This window comes from Mixophyes fleayi, chromosome 2 (assembly GCF_038048845.1).
Source record: "Mixophyes fleayi isolate aMixFle1 chromosome 2, aMixFle1.hap1, whole genome shotgun sequence".
NCBI classification, from domain to species: Eukaryota; Metazoa; Chordata; class Amphibia; order Anura; family Limnodynastidae; genus Mixophyes; species Mixophyes fleayi.
The window spans coordinates 203043832-203065995 of NC_134403.1; the positions used below are offsets into that span (position 1 = coordinate 203043832).

Consider the following 22164-nt stretch of genomic DNA (forward strand, 5'->3'; position numbering starts at 1 on the left):
GTTGTTAAGATGGCCCTGCTTTTATTCTATACCCATAAGTAATACATAAAGCTAATCTCAGCAGTATTTTTACGAAACATGGAAAAGATAAATTATTGGAGAGGATGGTCCTAAAGTGCCATTTTTACTTTTATAGTTTATTTTCTGGAGGCAGATCTAAGGACCAGCGCACCTTAAAGTGAGTTTGACTGCCACTCGTGCAAATTAATGAGCTGTATGGGGATCCACGTTTTGCAGATTGTAAATGAGCCATTATGAGTTAAGCATTTCTGTAAAGATGAATATGTCAAACAACTGACATGCCAAGGTACTGCCAGTCAATAAATCTAAACGGGCCATAGTTTTCCGACATAAAATATTGGACCACAATATTCAATAAATACATGTAAATGATAGAGTTTTTAGTGTTATTTTTAATCATATTGTCTATATACATGATTAGAATATAAATGATACCCGGCGATAGCTAAAACTGTCCTAAGGACTTTGATAAATAAGGAGAAGCCCTATCTATGGCAAAAGCTTCTGTTTTCAATGGAGAAAAAGTCTTTCTCCCTACCATAAATAAGCCCCTAAATCTGGTAAGTTGCTAGGATATGGTGTCTGCTGTGTATACAGCATCTGGGTGGATTGCTTGCAATGACTGGTTAGTTTACTACCTGCCCAGCCCTGCATGCATTTTTCTGAATTTCATTAACACAATTTTTTCGCCTACTTATTTTTCTTTCTTGCTTTTTGAAGCTATAGAATTATTTGATTGCTTTTATAGTATTGTTTTGAGTAAGAATATTAAAAAAAAAAGTTAACACACTAACAGAGCTCTCATTTCAATGTTGCCAGTGCATCTAGAGGCAGTCAATGTGTCCATGAATGGACACATTTGTAGGTGTGAATTAAACGTATCAAATCAAAATATACTGTATATACTGAACTGGTGCACAAATAAATGCAGCCTGCACACACTCCCAACACAGTCACACCAGACTGTAATAGATTAGAATACCACACAAAATGAAAAGCACTGAGAAGAAAGAAGTACAAACATCAAGGTGAAAGATAATTCAGTGTTCAGGACTGTCCACATATTAATCAACATCTACATTTCTCAGTATATTTGATTATATTTGGACAGTCCTGAACACATCTTTCATCTACTCTTATTTTTGTGTAGTATATTGGTAGGTGTATCTAACTATGATAAGGGTTTAGACAAAATATCCTCAAGGGTTTACAAAATATTTGTTCACTACATGCTCACAGGGGCACTACTTTCACAGTGCATTGTAGGGTTTTTACAGTTTAATTAACCAATTTAAAAGCAGGTCACATGTGTTAGGCTACTAAAATAACAGACATCTTAGAGAATACATTGTCATTATCTGTAATTTAAAGGACCATTCAAACAGATTTGACCATGTACAAATAAACCCCAAACGTTTACCTACAAAACTTCAACACAGACAAATGGAAGTTCCTACCTTCATCATCATCATTTATTTATATAGCGCCACTAATTCCGCAGCGCTGTACAGAGAACTCATTCATATCAGTCCCTGCCCCATTGGAGCTTACAGTCTAATTTCCCTATTATAGACACACACACACACAGACACAGACAGAGAGGGAGGGAGTAAGGTCAATATTGATAGTAGCCAATTAACCTACCAGCACGTTTATGGAGTGTGGGAGGAAACCCACGCAAACACAGGGAGAACATACAAACTCCACACAGATAAGGCCATGGTCGGGAATCTAACTCATGACCCCAGTGCTGTGAGGCAGAAGTGCTAACCACTAGGCCACTGTGCTGCATACCTTATCTTTAGAAAAGTGTCAAAAAGCTTACAATGCAGTCATTTGAGATTCTGGACCATTACTGGCCCTGCCCCGTTATGAATATAACAATTCGCACAGCAATTTTCGGCACAGCAAATCTGCAAACCCGTCACTTAAACTCTACCTGCTCAGTTAGAGTGGCTCTACTTGCTCTTTAAAGAAAATATGACTAAATACAAGTCGCGTCTTTGAGGAAAAAGAATATTATAAGTTGGGCAACTAAATACCTTGATTCCTAAAATTTTGGAAGGTATACTAGAGAGTGTATATAGCAAATGCTTACAGATATGACCTTTGGGTCAATTCTGCAAATTTAAGCCTTATCAACAACTCTGGAGTATTCATTGGACAAGGTGGTGTTGGAGATTGGGAAAAGAGGTTTACAAAAACGATGTAGGTTAAAACCAGAGGAATACTGCCTGTTATGTGCAGTTAGTGTCATTAGATAAGTAGGATGCACGTTTTTACAGAACATCATACTTTTTACTTAGTGATAAATGAAAATTTGACTGTTGATAAACTTATGGTAAAGAAGCAGGGTGTTTGCTAATAAAAACACCTAATAACATGTTAAATTTGATTGATTTTGTTCTCAGAAGGAAGAAGTTGGTTCTATGCCATAGTCTACAAGAAATACATTATTTTAAGGTTATCTATACTTTGTTCCTTTCACACAGTTGTCATGGCAACGGTACCTCAATTTATGAACACAACACTATCTCCAGGAAATTCAACAACAAAGTCGCAGGAACAGATTCTTTATCAGAGTGAGTATAATTATTAATTGTGAATTTGGCATGATATCAATTTTGTTATCAAAGTTACGCTCAGTAACATGCATTAAAATATGTAGAACAAAACTTCTCAGACTAATAGCGAATAATGTGAAAAAATATGAGTAAGTTATTTAGTCAGGTTTTGGCTAGGCTAGATTCAACCTGCTTTGTAGCGTCTTTGATTTATTGGTTCTAAAAGCTGGATGTGTTGCTACAGAAATCTGGGACTCCCATGTGACATGGACATTGTTTAGCTCAGAAGTGCCACCTCTTGCTTCATACTAGATGTTGTCCTATAGCCATTTTACGTGGCCATTCTTATTATTCCTGATCATTTAAATGAATCGGGAGTCTGAATTTTGGAAAAATAAGCATTTTGATTTCAAGTGGATGGCCACCGTTGGACAGGCCCAGATATTAATGGACACCTACTTATGCACCTTTTCAGTAGTCACACACATGGAACCACATAGCTACCAGACTGCTGCTGTGCACCATCATGCGGAGGGGAGAGTTCAGTGCTGTCAGGGAAAACTGGGCAGGACATTCAAACACCTGCTCAGAATGTATATAGTGAATGTGAGTTCAGCTTCCTACATGCCACCTATACTAGCAGCTAGAACTAGTTGGGTCCTCCAATTCTGACAGCTCTCTTCTCCCTGCTGGCTTGGTGGTGCACAGCTGCCTCCTGGAGTCAGGAGGGGTCCATGTATACTCAGCATGGATCCTTAAACTGGAGGAGTTGCCTAAAATGGGAGACCCCTTTAAAGGCACAAACATGGAATTAGCTGGGGAAATCAGTATGCATACTTGTTGCATTGGGAATCCAATGATTTATCACATGCACCTTTTTACATCTTGCTGCTTCTAGTAAGAAAATTGGCTTCTCATAGAGCAGACTAAAAACTCCTTTACGTCTAATAACCAGGAGAGATCAATGTACTTATATTTTATAGCACTAGAAGACAAGGGTCATATGCATGCAGAGTCCTCACCCCCCGAGAGAATGTGAAATCCCGGAGAAGTGACATTTGTATGAAATGTTGAGGTGCATTTATAAAAAGTGATGCATAAAAGGAGCTCTAACCGATAGGAAATACTTATAGACATGTTACACTAGGGTATCAGTACCCACTGTAATTGTTTTCATGTCAGTGATGTCTGTGTGTCTCCATTTTTCAACTGCACGTGTAGACTGAAGCTGTGCTCTTTAACAACAGAGCTTCACCTAAATGGAGTCTTGAACAAGTGGCATGTATGAACATTGTAAATTTGTAGACAGGCGGTTGTTACCATAATCCATCTGCTCTAGTATGACAGAAGCTTCACATTACTACTCTGTTCTGCTGGAAATCCATGTTTCTTCCACCACCTCTCACTCTGTGACTTCAAGCTTTCTTTAATTTCCAACCTTACATTATGTCCCCTGTCACGTACTGCCCTCTCCTCACTAACATAGTCACAAAGACCAACACACTCTTCTATTAAAATATGCAGTGAGCATTCCAATGATTTCATTGTCCACACGTTGGTCTATCACGGACCCACTTTGAAAAAGGATACACATGGAAAAACAGGACCCTAGTGTGTGGTTTAAACATGCCTCATTCAAATTGGATTCCTGTTCTTGTATAAACTATGTTCCATACAGAAAGTTACAATATATCTTTTTAATGACCTGCTATATAAATCAAAGTTCATATATCAAACTTGTTTTTAAGTATGTCAATTCTGACAATACCATTACCAAGTATGCACTTCAGTAAGGGTATTCAAGGCAAAAACTATACAACCACTTTAACTGACCACTATTTTGTCTTGGCTGCAATCCTTTAAGATGACTATTCATTTTCATTGCATGTATATGATGTCTTATAAGAACTGCTGACTTGCTTTGCTTTCCTTTATCTTTCAGGTGCTGGTGCAATAGTTGCTGCTATTGTGGTGGGTGTAATTATCATATTTTCACTGGTGCTTGTTGCCCTCAAGATGTATAACAGGTAATAAATCAATCAAATTGATTAGATTCGTGATTTCTATGTATTTACATGAATAAATGTTGATGATATAAGTATGTACTTGTACCACATACAGTGAAACATACAATAACGTCTAAGGCGGCTGCTAGGGACAGCAGGGGTCATCCCAAAAAAAAACTTGTAGGGCCATATCCATCTGAAATTCAGCATAATATAGAGGGCATTGGTTGTCACTATTCCTTTCTCTGAAGAAATATCATCATGTAGATAGAAGCTGTGGTATACTCTGATCAGCCACATTACAACCACCTGCCTAATACTGTGTAGGTCCTCCTCGTGCCACCAAAACAGCTCTGACCCGTCGAGGCATGTCCTGTAATATCTGGCACAAGAACATTAGCAGCAGATTCTTTAAGTCCTGTAAGTTGCTTGAGCTTCTTTTTCCAACACATCCCACAGATCATCAATTGGCTTGAGATCTGGGGGATTTGGAGGCCAAGTGACCACCTTGAAGTCTTTTTTATGTTCCGTAAACCATACTTGAACAATTTTGCAGTGTGGCAGGGCACATTATCATATCGAAATAGGGAATACCATTGCCATGAAGGGGTGTACTTGGACTGGAACAATGTTTAGGTAGGTGGTACGTGTCACAGCAACATGCACATAAATGCCAGAATCCCAGCAAAACATTGCCCAGAGCATCACACTGCCGTGTCCAGCTTGTCTTCTACCTGGTGCCACCTCTTCCCAGAGTAAACAATGCATGCATACCTAGTCATCCACATGATGTAAAAGAAAATGTGATTCATCAGACCAAGTCACCTTCCTCCATGGTCAAGTTCTGGCGCTCACATGCACATTGCAGTTGCTTTCGGCAGTAGACAAGGGTCAGTATGGGCACTCTGACTGGTCTGCAGCTACGCAGCCCCATATGCAGCAAGCTGTGGTGCACTGTGTGTTCTGAAACCTTTCTATCATAGATTTAAAAGGAAAGAAAGAGACTGTCACACCAATTGCTAAGAGTTGAAAACCCCTTAATTATAGCTTGATATATATATATATATATATATATATATATATATCAGTCCTAATATTTTATATCTGGGGGTGCTACTGTAAACTTAATCGATATAATAGGAGAAAAAGAAGTTCTTTAACATAAGGGCACTATTAACTCCACATTCAGTATATACTGTGGATCAAAGGAGCATACGATTAAAACTTAACTTTTATTTTTGTATGTAAAATTAGCAAAATATAAAATAAACAATAAGTGAAAGTGTCCAAACAATGGTGAAATAAAACTGGTGTATGCACCTGTTATTTTTCGTTATAATATATAGAGGAGCTTTTGCTTAGTAACATTCAATATTATAAGCTACTTCTGTGCCAGATTCCAAGAATCACATTATATAAATAAATAGCATTATATATTTCCTTTATCTCAATATTAGCTTATATATAATATTCTTCTCAGCTTTTTAGTGCATATATAGAAATATAGTAAAATTCCCCCAAGCTGTCAGTTGTAGCAATATGTAGCGCCGCAATACAGTACTTGAATTGTTATATATTCAAGTCGGTAAAAATAAATCACTTTATTATATAATATATTTTATTTATAATCTTTTAGATTAATATTATCCAAACACTTTTTATGTTCCCAGTTTTGGTGTTGTAGAACTCTTACACATGTCACATCAATAGTTTGTCATCACGTTTTATATATTAATCTAAGAAATACATACTTTCTATTAAGAGTATACACTCACCTATCTTATTAGATTTTTATAAGTAATATATTAGATATATATATATATATAACATATAACTGCAAATGATAAGCATCATATATACGATTTAAGCCATGGAAGGAATATTAATATGTAAGACACAATATTTATTAGCAACTTGAATATATAACAATTCAAGTACTCATTGGAATTCATTTGATTCATCCTTTCAAACTGTATTTAATATTATGCACCTTCCCGAACATTAATCATACATTATGAGCAAAGATATGTCCGATATTAAGGTTCCCAGGAACAATATTGGACCAATCACAGATACAGGGAGGCGGAACTATAAAAACACATTTCTATATTGGAAAAGCACATTGTCAATCACAATCACACAGCCTCTATGTTATTGGTGAGCGCCACCGTCAGCTGACGGGGGGAACTGCTTTTAGACTATATAACAAATGTCAAATCAAACCCTCAGCTTGCCACTAATTAAGCAGACTTAGCAAAATGCGCGTCGGCGTCTTCGCTGTCTGCACTCAATCCTACTTTAACTCTGAAGCTGCTTACATTCTTATGCTCCATTAAAACCACAGCCAGTTTGGATCCGTAGCCAGGCAGATAGCAATTCACCCTCCATAGCCTGCCATGTATTGCGGCGCTACATATTGTTACAACTGATAGTATAATTCCCCCAGGCTATCTCTCTATATATGCACTAAAAAGCTGAGAAGAATATTATATATAAGATAATATTGAGATTAAAGGAAATATATAATTCTATTTATTTATATAATGTGATTCTTGGTATTTGGCACAGAAGGAGTTAATAATATTGAATGTTACTAAGCAAAAGCTCTCTATATATTATAAGGAAAAATAAGGGGTATAGACAGCAGTTTTATTTCACCAATGTTTGGACACTTTCACTTATTGTTTACTTTATATTTTGCTAATTTTACATACAAGAATAAAAGTTAAGTTTTAATTTTATGCTCCTTTGATCCAGAGTATATACTGAATGTGGACCTTTCTATCATAGCCAGCATTAACTTTTTCACCAATTTGTGCTACAGTAGCTCTTCTGTGGGATTTAACCAGATGGGTTAGCCCCATGCGAATCAATGAGCCTTGGGCACCCATGACCCTGTCACCGGTTCTCCTTCCTTGGAACACTGTTAGTAGGTACTGACCACTGCATATCAGGAACACCCCCCAAGACCTGTTGCTTTGGAGATGCTTTGACCCAGTCATCTAGCCATCACAATTTGGTCATTGTCAAAATCGCTCAGATCCTTACACTTGCCCATCTTTCCTGTTTCCAACACTTCAATTTCAAGAATGGACTGTTCATTTGCTGCCTAATATATCCCACCCCTTGACAGGTGCCATTGTAACAAGTGTGGCAAGAGCCCGCTACTGCAGAAGCACACGCGAACAACTTCTTCCTTTTTATGTAGTTTTATTGTCAGGATGGTAAATGTTTTGACACCATACAGATTTCACAGCAATTCTTGGAGACCCTAAACGCTAGCTAGACATAGCTCAGCTCTCTCAAGACCAGCCAGCTTCCTCAGCGTTGGTCTCCGTGCACAAATGATACAAACAAGCTTTTATGCATGATACTCCTCCCCAGGGCCGGACTGGGACTAAAAATCAGCCTTGCCATTTAAAGCACACAGGCCCACGTGTTGTGGGCTCCATGCACTATATTGTTGCACACTGTTGCTGGCGCAGTACAACATGATGTAGTATGAGTGTGTGTGTGTGGGGGGGGTATTTATTTCTCCTAATGACCCTCAACATTACATTATTAGCACCCCAATTACATCAATAAATACCATGACAATACATTATTAGTACCCAAATTACAGCAATAAATAACCCCCCACACACACTCATACTACATAAATCACCCCCACATTACAGCAACTGGCATCACACCCCACATTACAGCAACCGGCATCACCCCCAACTTTACAGCGTCCAGCATAACCCCCCACATTACAGCATCCAGCATCACCCCCCCCACATTACAGCAACCGGCATCACCCCCCACATTACAGCATTCAGCATCACCCCCCACATTATAGCAATACCCTCTCCTACTTATTAGCAATACTAAGCCCCAAACACACTACAACATATCCACCATACTACAGCAATACCACCAACTATACAGGCGCCACAGTAGGAAACAATGTTTTGCTTTTTTCAAATCTCCCACAAAATAGCAACAACGAACAGAGTACTTACACACACATATAGGTAACAGGTACCCTTTTCCCTCAATTAAATAGTAATGGCAAAATTTTCATGAATCATTCCACATGAAATAAAACTAACGTATATCTAAAAAAAACATAACTATTGAATGATCAGTTGAACCCACACGGCCGCATTAAAAGTATTTCCATCTACAGCAAAATGTCAGAGAAAAATATTTTTGTTTTACTACAGTAATTGGATATGCGTCTTTTCTATTCATTTTAAATAACACAGTATATAAATTAAGGGGGATAGAGGAGGTGGGTGAGAAATAATTGGATGTGATCCATCAGTTTGATTAGATAGGAAACATTTAGATTATTTACCTGGAGACGTCTACCCCCTTGACTCACAGGCAGGGCTGACAAGAGGAATTTTGGGCCCCGATACAGCAACTTCTTTGGGCTCCCATCATATTCAACAATGAAAGACTTGCCTTTGGCAGAAGTTCATATGATGCCACACCGTAGTGTGCCCAGTTCATAATATGCCACATTGTAGTGCCCCAAGGTCATATTATGCCACATAGTATTACCCTCAATTCATATTTGGTCATGCAGAAGTGCCCACAAATCATATTATGGCATAGTAGTGCCCCCAAAACATATACCATACAGTAGTGCCTCCAAATCATATTATGCCACAATAGTGACCCCAAATAACATAATGCCATAGTAGTGCCCCCAAATCATTAGTAAAGCCCAGACAAAAACTCATTCACAAATAAAAATTGGTACAGCATATCAGATACTGAGTGTGAGTCCCAAGAGCAGCTTAATACATCATTTACAATTCAAACAAAAATAGATATATTGACACAATTACAGATAAAATTTATGACAAGCGATGTTTTTTCCTCTTAATTAAAAATCTCCGTACAGATAAATATGCAAAAAACATTACAGCGCAATAATGAGCAATACATAGTGTTAAACATTATTGGATACGCTGTAGTGTCCCCAGTTCAAGAAAGGATGGTTAAAAACATATTGCACACGAGAAAATATATGAACTTACCTGATTATGGCATCCTGTGTTCTGTTCTCCTACTGGGCGCGCTGGGCGAGGAGGGATCAGCAGCTGTCAGCTTACACAGCCAGTCGGGAGCAGGAATAGAGGGCAGTGGTCGAAGCAGAAATTTAGGAGTGGGGGTATAGAAAATATAAGTGAATGGAGTATGAAGGCTTGATTTTTTATTTTTTTTAACACTTGTCCCCTCTGTGCATTTCCATTCTTCATTACTACTTGTGTTTTATGATAGCTGCATCCCTCACATTCGAATTCTTAAGATGTCTCTCCCTTTACACTTTCTTTTACCTATGCCCCTGCACCATGTTCTCCTTAACCCCCTGCACCATCTTCTCTGCTGGCTCTCACACATCTTCCTGTACCACCTACTCCCCTGGCTCTCTCACACATCTTCCTGCATCCTCTACCCCCTGGCTCTCTCACTTCTCTTCCTGCACCCCCTACCACCCTGGCTCTCTCACCCCCTCTCCCAGCGCCCCCTTCCCCTAGCTCTCTCACCCCCTCTCCCAGCACCCCCTTCCCCTTTGGCTCTCTCACCCCTTCTCCTAGCACCCCCTGGCTCTCTCACCCCTCTCACAGCACCTCTTCCCCTTTGGCTCTCTCACCCCTTCTCCTAGCACCCCCTGGCTCTCTCACCCCTCTCACAGCACCTCTTCCCCTTTGGCTCTCTCACCCCCTTTCGCAGCACCCCCTTCGGCTCTCTCACCCCCTTTCCCAGCAACCCCTGGCCCTCACCCCCTCTCCCAGCACCTCTGGCTCTCTCACCCCCTTTCCCAACACCCCCTTCGGCTCTCTCACCCTCTCTCCCAGCACCCCTTGGCTCTCACCCCCTCTCCCAGCACACCCTGGCTATCTCACCCCCTCTCCCAGCACCCCCTGGCTCTCACCCCCTCTCCCAGCATCCCCTGGCTCTCTCACCCCTTCTCCTAGCACCCCCTGGCTCTCTCACCCCTCTCACAGCACCTCTTCCCCTTTGGCTCTCTCACCCCTTTTCCCAGCACCCCCTTCGGCTCTCTCACCCCCTTTGGCTCTCTCACCCCCTTTCCCAACACCCCCATCGGCTCTCTCACCCCCTCTCCCAGCACCCCCTGGCTCTCACCCCCTCTCCCAGCACCCCCTGGCTATCTCACCCCCTCTCCCAGCACCCCTGGCTCTCACACCCTCTCCCAGCACCCCCTGGCTCTCTCACCCCCTTTTCCAGCACCCCCTGGCTCTCTCGCCCCCTTTCCCAGCACCCCCTGGCTCTCATCCCCTCTCCCAGCACCCCCTGGCTCTCTCACCCCCTTTCCCAGCACCCTCTGGCTATCTCACCCCCTTTCCCAGCACCCCATGGCTCTTCCACACTCTTGAACCCCCCCCTCCGTGCACGAGAATGAGGGCACCCCCGCGACCCCCCAAAAATCGCGGCACCCCCGCGACCCCCCGAAAACCGCGGCACCCCAGCGACCCCCCATCCCCCCCCCCGAAAATCACGGCACCCCAGCAACATCCCCCTCCCCCCGAAAATGCAGCGACCCCCCGAAAATCACGGGCACTCCCCCCCCTCCTCTTCAGTAAAAAAAAACAAAAGAAAAACAGGAAACTCACCAGTGTAACAGTGCACAGCATAACGGGGGAGGGAGCTGAGGAGCGCGCAGCAGAGCCACCAAAAAGACGGGAGCAGTCGGGCCGGCCCATCCAGCCATCGGCCCTTCTGGCATTTGCCAGAAGTGCCAGATGGCCAGTCCGGCCCTGCTCCTCCCCCAGCCCTAGCTTGATGGGCAGGTGACACACCCACCTTCCCTTTAAGAGAAAACGCCCATCACTGGCTCTGGTTTGCACTAACAGACACACCCTGTCTGTTTGCTGAGAGGAAATCATGTAAGTTAACAAACTTTAAACTATACATAAGTCTTCACTTGGTTTAACCGAAATCTAGGTGCATAACTGCGCCAATGTCTTACTCTGCTTGTATGTTTTCTCTGCATCTTGTCAGATAAATGCCTCCCTTTGTTACACAAGATAATCACTGTTATTCTCTTCACTTGTCAGTGGTTTTAATATTGTGGCTGATCGGTGTCCACTTTAATGTGTACCCAGTAGCTTTTACATTGTTGTAAATATTTTTTTTTTCTAGCATTATCTTTCTTCATTAAGTAGAAAAAATTAGATTTGTCTAGGGTCACCATTAAACTTCTTAGTAACAATGGCCGATAGCAGACACCATAAAAGATCTTCCACCTTTGCCTTAAGTGTCCTTGGAAAAGAGACCCTTTTTCACAGAGATGTGCCTCTTTCAAGTGAATGACATGGCCATGGATCTCCTGGGTTAAAGTAAATGTAAAATTAAAAGAATTAAAAAATACCGTCCTTAACCGAACCTAAAAGCCTAATCCCAACTCTGCTTTAGCCCCTGAACATATCCCAACCTTTAACCTTGGCGATAACATGAGCACAAACAGTAATCCAAGCAAGTGTTCTAACCATAAACATAGCTCAAAGTCTAAATGTATGCTAATACTAACAGAACACTGAATTGTTGCCTGCAATCCTAGAAATGCAAATGCTTTGCTTTCTTGAGAAAACGCAATACACTCTACTTTTATCATAGAGTTACAAGTGACAACAAGTTATTTACAAGGTGGCATGGGGGAGGGAGGGTATTAAATCACAAATGAATTTGCTTGGCAAAGGTAACCTTTTTTAAGAATTGCTAAATATAAAATATATAAACAATTAGCATCTAGTATTTATGTTGAATCAGCTGACCTATGTATTTTTTGTTTGTTTGTTTTTTAATAAATATATTTGATGCATTTTGTTACTCTATAATGTAACAGGCGCGCACGGACGGAGAGGGAACTGGGAATGAAAAGCACCAAAACTACACCAAGCACACGAGGTAACCACAGTTCCATCAGTCAACCCACATCTCTAACATCTGTTCCACCTGATATCCGCCTTGAGAATCGATGACCATGCTTCGGGAAAATGAAGTTGTGCTTTTATTTGGATGACGACTAAGTTAGTTTCTGACATTGACTAAAAACCTCCAGAACTGCGTTAAATCATGAATTAAAAAATGTGAGAAAATGGCTCTGTTTTGGAGACTATCCCTGCATTAACAATGCCATCATGGAATCAGTAAATTTACATTTTCTAAGAAATCAACTGTTGTATAGGAATTCAAGAAAGCCTAAATGATATTGCCTGGATTGTACATATTATGGCAATAGAAAGCCTCATTGCACGAAAATCTCTTGTACTTTTTCTCTGTTAAGTGTCTTGTGGTTATGCAAACCAAGGAAGTGAACTGTTAGACTGGGGCACATTTCTGTAAACATGACTGACCTCTTGATGGCTGTTTTATATATATATTTATATTTATATATAGAAAGAATGTTGAATGTAGATTGTTGGATATTTTCTTTCTATTAATCTGTTGTCACCCCACAACCTTTCATCCCACTGTAGCCATTCATAAGAACTGTGTTTTGCAAACCCAGAACAACAATGTAAGCAAAACCACCAGTATAAAGTTGCAACTGGGGTAATGAGCAGCATCTCAGGAATGTGAGTAATTAAATGACACAGAAGTGACAATCATAGCCTAATCTTAACTTGCTCCCCTCCCCTCAATGGAGTATGTCTATCATAGACAGTGACACTCTGTAACTATATCATTTTCAGATGTATAGATAAAGGTGCAGGGGTTTGCAACTAATGAGGCATATTTATACCTCCCAATTATCCCAATTTAGATGGGAGTAATGCTAGTGTCTGGCCAGTAAGCACTTTTGTCCCACCTGGTGCGGAGGATGAGTGCACATACCTGCCAATGGAGGGTGTGGCAATTCAAAGTTAAGAGTTGGGAGAGAGTATGGGCTGCCTAGTGATTTGAAAGAAGCACTGGCTATTCCCCACCCTTCCCCAGTGTGGCATGACTATGACCCTAACATTCCATTTTTCTCAAATACCTCTGGAACAATGTTAGGGGGTATGTACACACTTGCCTGCAGTAGACATACATAAGGGGGTGCATGATTCATTTGGAGTAATGTTTTAATTTGTAGTGCATTTCACTAATGTGACAGACATAATTATTGTGATATTACTCTGACAGGTTTAGAGTAGTGTTTGTGCAACCTTTAACACTCCCACTGTTGCAGTACTGAATGTCCCTTGATGATTAGCAAACTTTGCTAAGGATCATGGGAGATGAAATTTGGTAACAACAGGCAGCCAACCAGAGTCCATCTTATTGTTGAAAATTATAGTGTTATTTTATGGGGGCTTTTTAAACGCCAAATACAGGTGTCATAAAGACAGTCACCACATTTATCTAAAGATAAAACATCATAACACAGGGTTATGTTGATTTGGAAACTAAATAAGGCTGAATTAGTCTCTTACCTAGGTAAATGGAACCTGTTTTCAACATGCATCTGGAAAAAATTGTCATGTACTTTTAACAGGGTAGCCTGGAGCCAATGGTTCCAGTAGCAAAAAAAAAATAGCTTTGTTAACTGATTAACACATTCATTGCTTGAACATTTAAATGTCTTAAAAGGCAGTTCTAGCATTGAATGGGTTAAACTCAGGGACTATCTGCAAAGCCCAAACTGTTGGACATGTGATTGTTAGTTTATTATTAGATAACAATGCTGCTGTCATTCCTTTTGCATGTTGATGTAAAATGCTGTACATTACAATAAATGCTCAGTGGTTGAAATAAAGTTCTCAGCTTACTGTGTATCCTGCAGTGTCAATTCAGTGTTAGGCTAGATACACACTACAAAAACTTTCAACCAATTTGTTATCACTAATAATTTTACAAACGACTGAAGCTCCAATCAGTCTGCTGATACATGTGTACACACTAGATACGATTTAGGCTAGGTACACACTGAAGAATTTTCCATCAGGTGCGTTATCTCAAACGATTGTACCTACAACTGAAGGTCAGATCAGTCTGGCGATTCATGCATACACACTGACACAATTTACCTTCAGATCTGTGCTCTTCCATCTGGTCCTCTAGTCTTCAGAGAATGACAGCACAATATTCATTAATTCACTATTGTCACATTGTCTCACTGATTAAAACCGCCTTGTTATAGCTATCCACATGTCCTAACGAATTTCGTTAGCTTCTGTGACTCTGAATCAAAACATTCTGTTACAGAACGAACAAATTCATTATTCCTTCTACAGCACTCTCTACATTTATTCACCGGGACATTCATCGCTAGCATCGGCTGAAAAGAACACTCTGTAAACTCTATGGAAATCGTGAGCATGAGTGCACACACACTACATGATCGGTCGGTGATTGGTCGTAAAAAATATTTAACAGTACGACCAACCAAATGAAACGATGATCGGCCCTTTGGGACAACTTTAGATCATTGTGTCACTATACACGCTCACACAATATCTGACCAAATGGTCGGATGTCGGCTGATTGGAGGTTTCATTGGTGCAATCATTGGGCCAGTGTGTACCTAGCCTTACCTTAAGATCTGTGCTCTTCATCTGATCATGTGGTTGTTTAGAGAATGACAGCACAATATTCATTCCTGTCAAAATGATTAACCGCCTTGTTATAGCTATCCACAATGTCATTATAACTTTCGTTAGCTTCTGTGACTCAGTCTCAGAACGAACGGATTAATTATTTCATCTACAGCACTGTCTACATTTATTTACCAGGACATCATCAAATTAAATAAACTGACTTTTCCACAATATCATTATAAATTTCGTTAGCTTCTGTGACTCTGAAACAAAATATTCAGGCTCAGAACGAATGGACAAATTAATCCACCTACAGCACTCTACAGTTTCAACGGAACACCAGCTGATGTTCATTGCCGACATCGGCTGAAAAGATCATGACTCTGTAATCTCTATGGAGATCGTGATGGTTAGTGCATACACACTGCAGGATCGGAAGGCAGTTGAAATTAGATTTTTAAACAGGACGAGCAATCAAATGATACAACAATCGGTACTTTGGAACGACTCTCGTTCATTGTGTAAGTATACACACTAATGCAATACCTGGCCGTTTAAATGGTCGTTTATTGGGTGATTGGCCCGATAATTGGTTGAAACACCTGTACAGTGTACCTAGCCTTAAAAAAATTTAGGGGTGAGAAATAAAAAATGGCTGCGAATCTTAAAAACAAGCAGCAGATTGAGTATTACATTTCTGCATTCAAAGCAAATGTTTCAAAAATACCTAAAATATGTGTGAGGAAGACAGGATTAATTAATTATTAATGCAAAAAAAATGAGTTGGGGGCATCAACAGCTTTAGAGGGATTAAATCTTTTAGTGAACAATCAATAGAGAAATTAATGGGAGGAAGTAATGTTCAATAATAGCTCCAGGTGAACATCTGATAGCAAATGGGACATTACTCCAACCTGAGAATGGAGGTAGTGAGATGTCTCAGATTTTAACCAACAACAACATTCTTCTACTAAGTGCTAACCTGCATCCAATAAGGCTAGGTAGAAACTTTTTATTGTAAACTTAAAAAATGTTTTTAGAATACATGTCAAAAACTAGCAACATTTATAACAATAACATTTATTACAAATGTGAGATATAATACTTTGCACAATCGTTATTCACAGAAAAAAATAGGTAGAAAATTAACAACTGGTATATCTATAGGAAACCCATTGTCCCAACTGGTAATAAGTCCCAGGATTTATAACTAAATATCATCTTGGTGGAACGGATAAAAAAAATTCCATGTCGAACAGTTAGTCCCGATTATTTGTAAATCTTCTAGGAGTCACCATAGAGAAATGTAATGCAGCACTAGTGAGATCAAGGCACACAAACAAACACAGTCCTATCAATCATCAGTTCTGAAGCATAGAATATGCATCAGTCATTTAAAGCAGCTTTAAGCATACCAATATAGGGTGTTGCAAATTGAATAAATGAACTGTTGGGATATACACTTTATCAATACCCATATGCAATCTGCAACTCAAATATTTTATACCTCCTTTACATACCAAAAGAGGGCACTGGCATTTAAAATTTATATCTAGGATACTGTTCCTATACACACCAAAACAGAGTGTTGTTTTTTAAGAACAACAGCTGAGATATTTAATTAATGAATGTTCCCATTAAAGGAGCACATGCAAATAAAATCACAGTAAAGTTGACTTTCAAATAATATATTAGCTCAAGTAAGGATTGATCGATTCAACATTAACAGAGCAGGAAGAAATATATATTGAATATTTGTGTCCTTACTTGCAATAAAGGGGCATGGAAGTATAATAATACTACTAATAACTATAACAAGTCCTCACTTTCTAACACAGTAATACAAACTAATGTTTGCCAGCTTATATGAACAGATCACAGGAGGCCGTTTGAATATAAAAGTACTAAAAATGTATTAATACAACAAGTGTGAATTAGTGATATACAATTCACAAATGGTAAAATAATAAATAAAAATAAAGATACTCAGTATTTCATAGGAACAATCAATATGCTTATTATTACATTTTCCACGTGCCGAGAGTGGTAAATAAGAATTTTGAAATGATTAATATGGTAATGTGAAACATTCCAATTTGGAGTATGGATAATAAATGAATACTTACCATAAGGTACATTAAAAATTCTCCTACCTACTAAGGGGTTGAATAAATTTAAATTTATTTAGAGCAATTTTACACAAATTTCTACATACATTTTTAATATAATCACCTCCAAGTGCAATAGAGGTGAAACTCTCAAATACCTATGATGTGAGCTAATTAAAAACCTGTACCGATTGGTCAGCTTAACTATAAATACTGGATACAATGCTTCAACCTTCTGATGGAACTGCAAAACAATTAGTGACATGTATGAAGGTATTCTTATTTCCTTGTACTATCTAAAGTGCAGTGTCGGACTGGAGCATGAAGGGCCCACCAGGGGAATGCAACGGTAGGGGACCATAAAAAGGTGTGTGTGTGACACAGTGCACTGCTGAGGGGGCGTGGTCAGACACCTGAAAAATCACATATTATACTTTTATGCATAATAATTTGCCCAGGTATCACCATGTTGCATCTTGCCACTTCTGAGTTCTCTATCCTCTGAGAGTGTGTATGTTATCCTATTCTAAGAATCTATTTGTGTGGCCAGTAAATACAGTATTGAGCTCTTGATAAAGTACATCTTAGTGGTTATATATGTGGCCAGCTCTTCGTACCTAAAGACATGTCTCTTTTCCTCCCACACTCTAAAAACATAATAGTAGGTTAATTGGCTGCTATCAAAATTGACCCGTGTGTGTGTGTGTGTGTGTGTTTTAAGGAGTTTAGACTGCAAGCTCCAATGGGGCAGGGACTAATGTGAGTGAGCTCTGCGGACCACTGGTCTAATATGTATAAAGATAGTGTTGCACGTATACAAATATTGCGCCTCTTGTATCTTCCACATTGCCCCCTTACATCTCTCACATTGTTGTTCCCCCTCCATATCTTGGGGTGAGTCAGCGTTGCCTCCTAGTGGCAGCGCTTAGCCTTCTACAGGCGCTAGACCACCCTCTATCCCTATGATGTGCTCTCCTACCTGTTCTTGCATCTGCTGCTGGTTTCTTCAAGTCAGCTGCTGCTTGGCCAGATCCAGAAGTGTTGGGGTCCTGTTTGGAAAAGAGATAGCTATAATTCACCTCCTAGAAAGTAGAGCAATAATAATCAACATTTATTTATATAGCGCCAGCAAATTCCGTAGCACTTTACAATTGGGAACAAACACAGTAATGAAACAATACAGGGTAATACAGACAGAGGTAAGAAGGCTCTGCCCGCTATGACTATACACTAGACCAACCTAACCCCAACCAGCTCAACATTAAATTAATAGCACTCACGTTTAATAATTGAGCGCCTTTCACCCCAAAATTAAATAGTGTTTACATTTATGAATGTAAACACCTCCTTCCTACAAACCAGTCCCAACATTAAAATCATTCACTTCTAATATGTGCATATACTGCCCCGCCCCCCCAAAGCCCCAACATTAAATTAATAGGATTCCCATTTAATATGTAGACCTCCTACACACACACCAGCCCTGAAATTATTAGCATAAATAAAAAGACCTATTTCTCCCAAACAGTCCCATATTTTTTACAGACTGGGCACAATAAAAATATCAACCCCCCTATTTTTTTTTATATCTTGGGCGCCAGAACAGTCTCATCAACCTCAATCTCTATATTTTTTTTATAGATTTGCCTACAGTATATCAAGTTTAAAAAAAATAATTAGCCAGAATAGTCATCTAACCCCCCCCCCCCATAGATTTGATAGATTTGGTAGCTGGATTTTTAAGACAACCCTCACCCTCCTTGATGGGATTTTGATGAATTTATGTATTTTTATGCTCTAAAGAGAAAACTACATATATGAAAACTATAGTTTACTTACAGTCTCCGCTTTTTCTTCTTCTTTCTCTTCTCTGCTGACACTGCCTGAGCTGAAAAATCAGTCGCACCGCTGTCTCTGCAGCACTGTCAGGTGACTACCAGAGAGAGTGGATCCGATAACCTCCCCCTTGAACAGGAACAGGAATCGCAGGATCTGTAGGAGCTGCATGTGATCTGAGCTCCGATTGGAGGAGCTCATCACATGATGTTAGTGAGTGCTGGGGCTGTGCTGACCCTTGCATGCACCGCCCCAGCTATATCGTCGGCAGTGATAGTCATTGGTTTGGGGGACCTGGGTAGCAGTCCCTCCCCGCTACATTAAGGAGCAGAGCATTTAGGTGTTGGGGTCCACCGGTCATTTTTCCAGTACTCCGGTGGGCCAGTCCGACACTGCTTAAGTGTTATCCCCTTACTTGCATATTCAAGAGTAAAAAGGTACAATACTTGACGAACAGCCTTGATATTCCTGGGTGAGGCTAAGAATAGCTAGTTAACAAGTGTCCATGGATGGTTCAAGACTTTAGGAACAACCTAGACATTTGCTAGGACTGTGGTAACCAGATAAACCTCCATGAATGAAAAGAAGACTTGGGGCCTATTTATCAAGCCTTGAACCATGCAGAAACGTCTTTTTATGCATGTTTTAGACATTTTTAAGTATACAGTAGTGGCAATTTAACAAAAGCCTAACGCAGGAGATATCAGAGATATCTCCTGCATTAGGCAAGGTACCACACAATACTCCAGTCCCCACAGTACTCAATGGAGACTGCTGTCTGGGTACATTTATTAAGCTCTGAAAGGCTTAACCTTTCAGAGCTTGACCCCGATGCCATTCACTTCTATGGGGAAAGCATTGCAGGGGAGGGATCCCTGTCTTGCTGCCTTTCTACTGTCCCCTGCATTGAATAACAAAACTGACAAATGCTCATGTGTGACCCTAGGCTGCACATGCACAGTGAAGGCTCCACGTCAGAACCTGGAGTTGTAAATGAAATGAAGTCATCGCTGGGACAGCCTTTTACTGATGTACTGTCCCGGCATGACTTTTTTTGATAAATGGTCACAGTACTTCATCCCCTATTACTATACTGTGTATGTCTTATTTTTGCAGGCGGTCATAAATAGACCCCTTGAACTTTATATAGTTCATATTCCCATTTTTCTATAGAAAACATGGAAATGGTTATTTTAGTGCTATAAACAATACATGACATCCTTAAAGAAGAAGTCTACCTGTTTGTTTAGTGCAAAATAGACCCAAAAAAATCCAGTTTATAAATGTAACCTCTATTCTATCTAATCATTAGTTTCATACACTCTGTATCAGAGTGCATCCAACTAGGATCTCTTACTGCCAAGTCCATCTTCCTGGCATCACACAACCACATCAGAGACCACTGACATCAGTGGTATAAAATCACTAGAGTGAAAAGCTATTAGCAGTTTTAGCTTCAAAACCCAATAAGGTGTTGGGGATCAGACATATGCAGTTTACACCATGCCCCTTGTACGTGGATATTCCGCAATAAGGGTTGCCAGGTACATACACTCAGATAGAGAGACAAACATAGAAAGGAAATATTGGGGTTAAAGGCGACACTGACACATGCCAGTACTCAAGTGCAAAGAAGCAGTACTAGCTGTGACCAGTGCTATACCATACTTACCAACTTACAAAGTTGGTTTCCGGGAGAGATGGGCGTGATGGCGGCTGGGCTCCAAAATGTGCGTCATTTTGGGCCCGCCCCCGTGATGTCAGCAGGGGTGGGGTCAAATGCTGCGATTCACCGGGAATCGGGGCATTTGGGAGCTAATTCTGCCCACTTCACTAGGAAGTGGGCACTTCCTTGTGAAGTGGGCAGATCCGTGATATTGCCACACTCTCCCGGGAGTCCATGAGACTCTCGCAAAATGCGGGAGTCTCCCGGACATTCCGGAAGAGTTGGCAAGTATGTGCTATACTAACTTGAAACACCATGTTGACTGACAGAGCTGTCATCTCTCCTAGAAAATGTATTTATCTTCATTTTTGATATGCCTTCTGTTCTAACCTTATTCTCCTAAATGCAACACGCTTTCCTCCAGATATCTACATTTTCCTATCCGCTAATGAGCTACCAGAAGGAAAGCACCCACTCCTGTCATTTGCTGCATGATCTGGTTAATAAACGCCAGTCAGTTGCATTTATTGTTACTTCAATGAACCCAGCTTGGCAGCTGAGGTCCGCTGAAAGGAAAAGTAAACAATGAATCTAGTTGCTTGTAGTTACCAGATGTAACCAGCAGCAGGCTGGTGGTAATGAGAACTGCAACACTGGGGGTGAGTAAATAATCAGATCATATCTGTTTATCGTGGTTACTGCAATGGGTTCTGTACCAGAATAGACCATAAATTTTAATTGCCATCAGAATGGAGCCTGCTTTGTATTTCTGAGACTAAGTATGGCTCTGTTTTATACAGTTTCCACCAGAATGATTTCTGCTGTGTTTTCTTGCAAAACAATTGGCTCTGATTTGTTTGATTGCCACTATAAACAATTGCTTTAAATACCATCAGAATGGGGATTGCTTTAGATATATCCCACAATAATTGGCTCTGCTTTGTATGCTTGCCACCACAGGATGATCTTTTCTGTACACTTGCCAGATGATCTGATTTGTATACTTGTCAGCAGCATGGTCTCTGCTTTGTATATTGATAACCAAAATGGGCTTATTAAAGGCAGAAACATGACATCAGAATCTACTGCATGGCAGCCCCTGCTGTAGTGTCTGAAGCTGCTTGATTGATAGAGACTCAGTTGTGTTTATTTTGTTTTTAATTCAGCTCCTTGAATTGGTAAGATGATTTTCTAGCATTGTTATTAATTTTTCTTTTGAAGACGAAAAACAACATTTAATGCTTCTTGCTTCTACGATACTTAGGGGCATATTCAATTGTCGTCGGAAACGCTGATAATCTCGCGCTCCGTGCACTATTACCGTTATTACGGTAATTTTCTCGCTGGATTTCAGCTCGCAGCTCCCTGAGCCGTGAGCTGAAATCCAGCTAACTACTACCGTAATAACAGTAGTAGTTTTAA

General features: G+C 40.2%; 1 protein-coding gene across 1 annotated transcript in view; it reads left to right on the forward strand.

The window, feature by feature from the left end:
* The window catches only part of NCMAP (non-compact myelin associated protein), a 55403-nt gene extending 41035 nt beyond the window's left edge, over positions 1 to 14368 (forward strand). Inside the window, exons 2-4 of the mRNA XM_075195372.1 lie at positions 2514 to 2603; positions 4528 to 4612; positions 12456 to 14368. Of these exons, the coding sequence (XP_075051473.1) occupies positions 2514 to 2603; positions 4528 to 4612; positions 12456 to 12591 (311 nt within the window). The 3' untranslated portion in view covers positions 12592 to 14368. The remainder of the gene's footprint in view (positions 1 to 2513; positions 2604 to 4527; positions 4613 to 12455) is intronic.
* The last annotated feature ends 7796 nt before the right edge of the window (positions 14369 to 22164 follow it).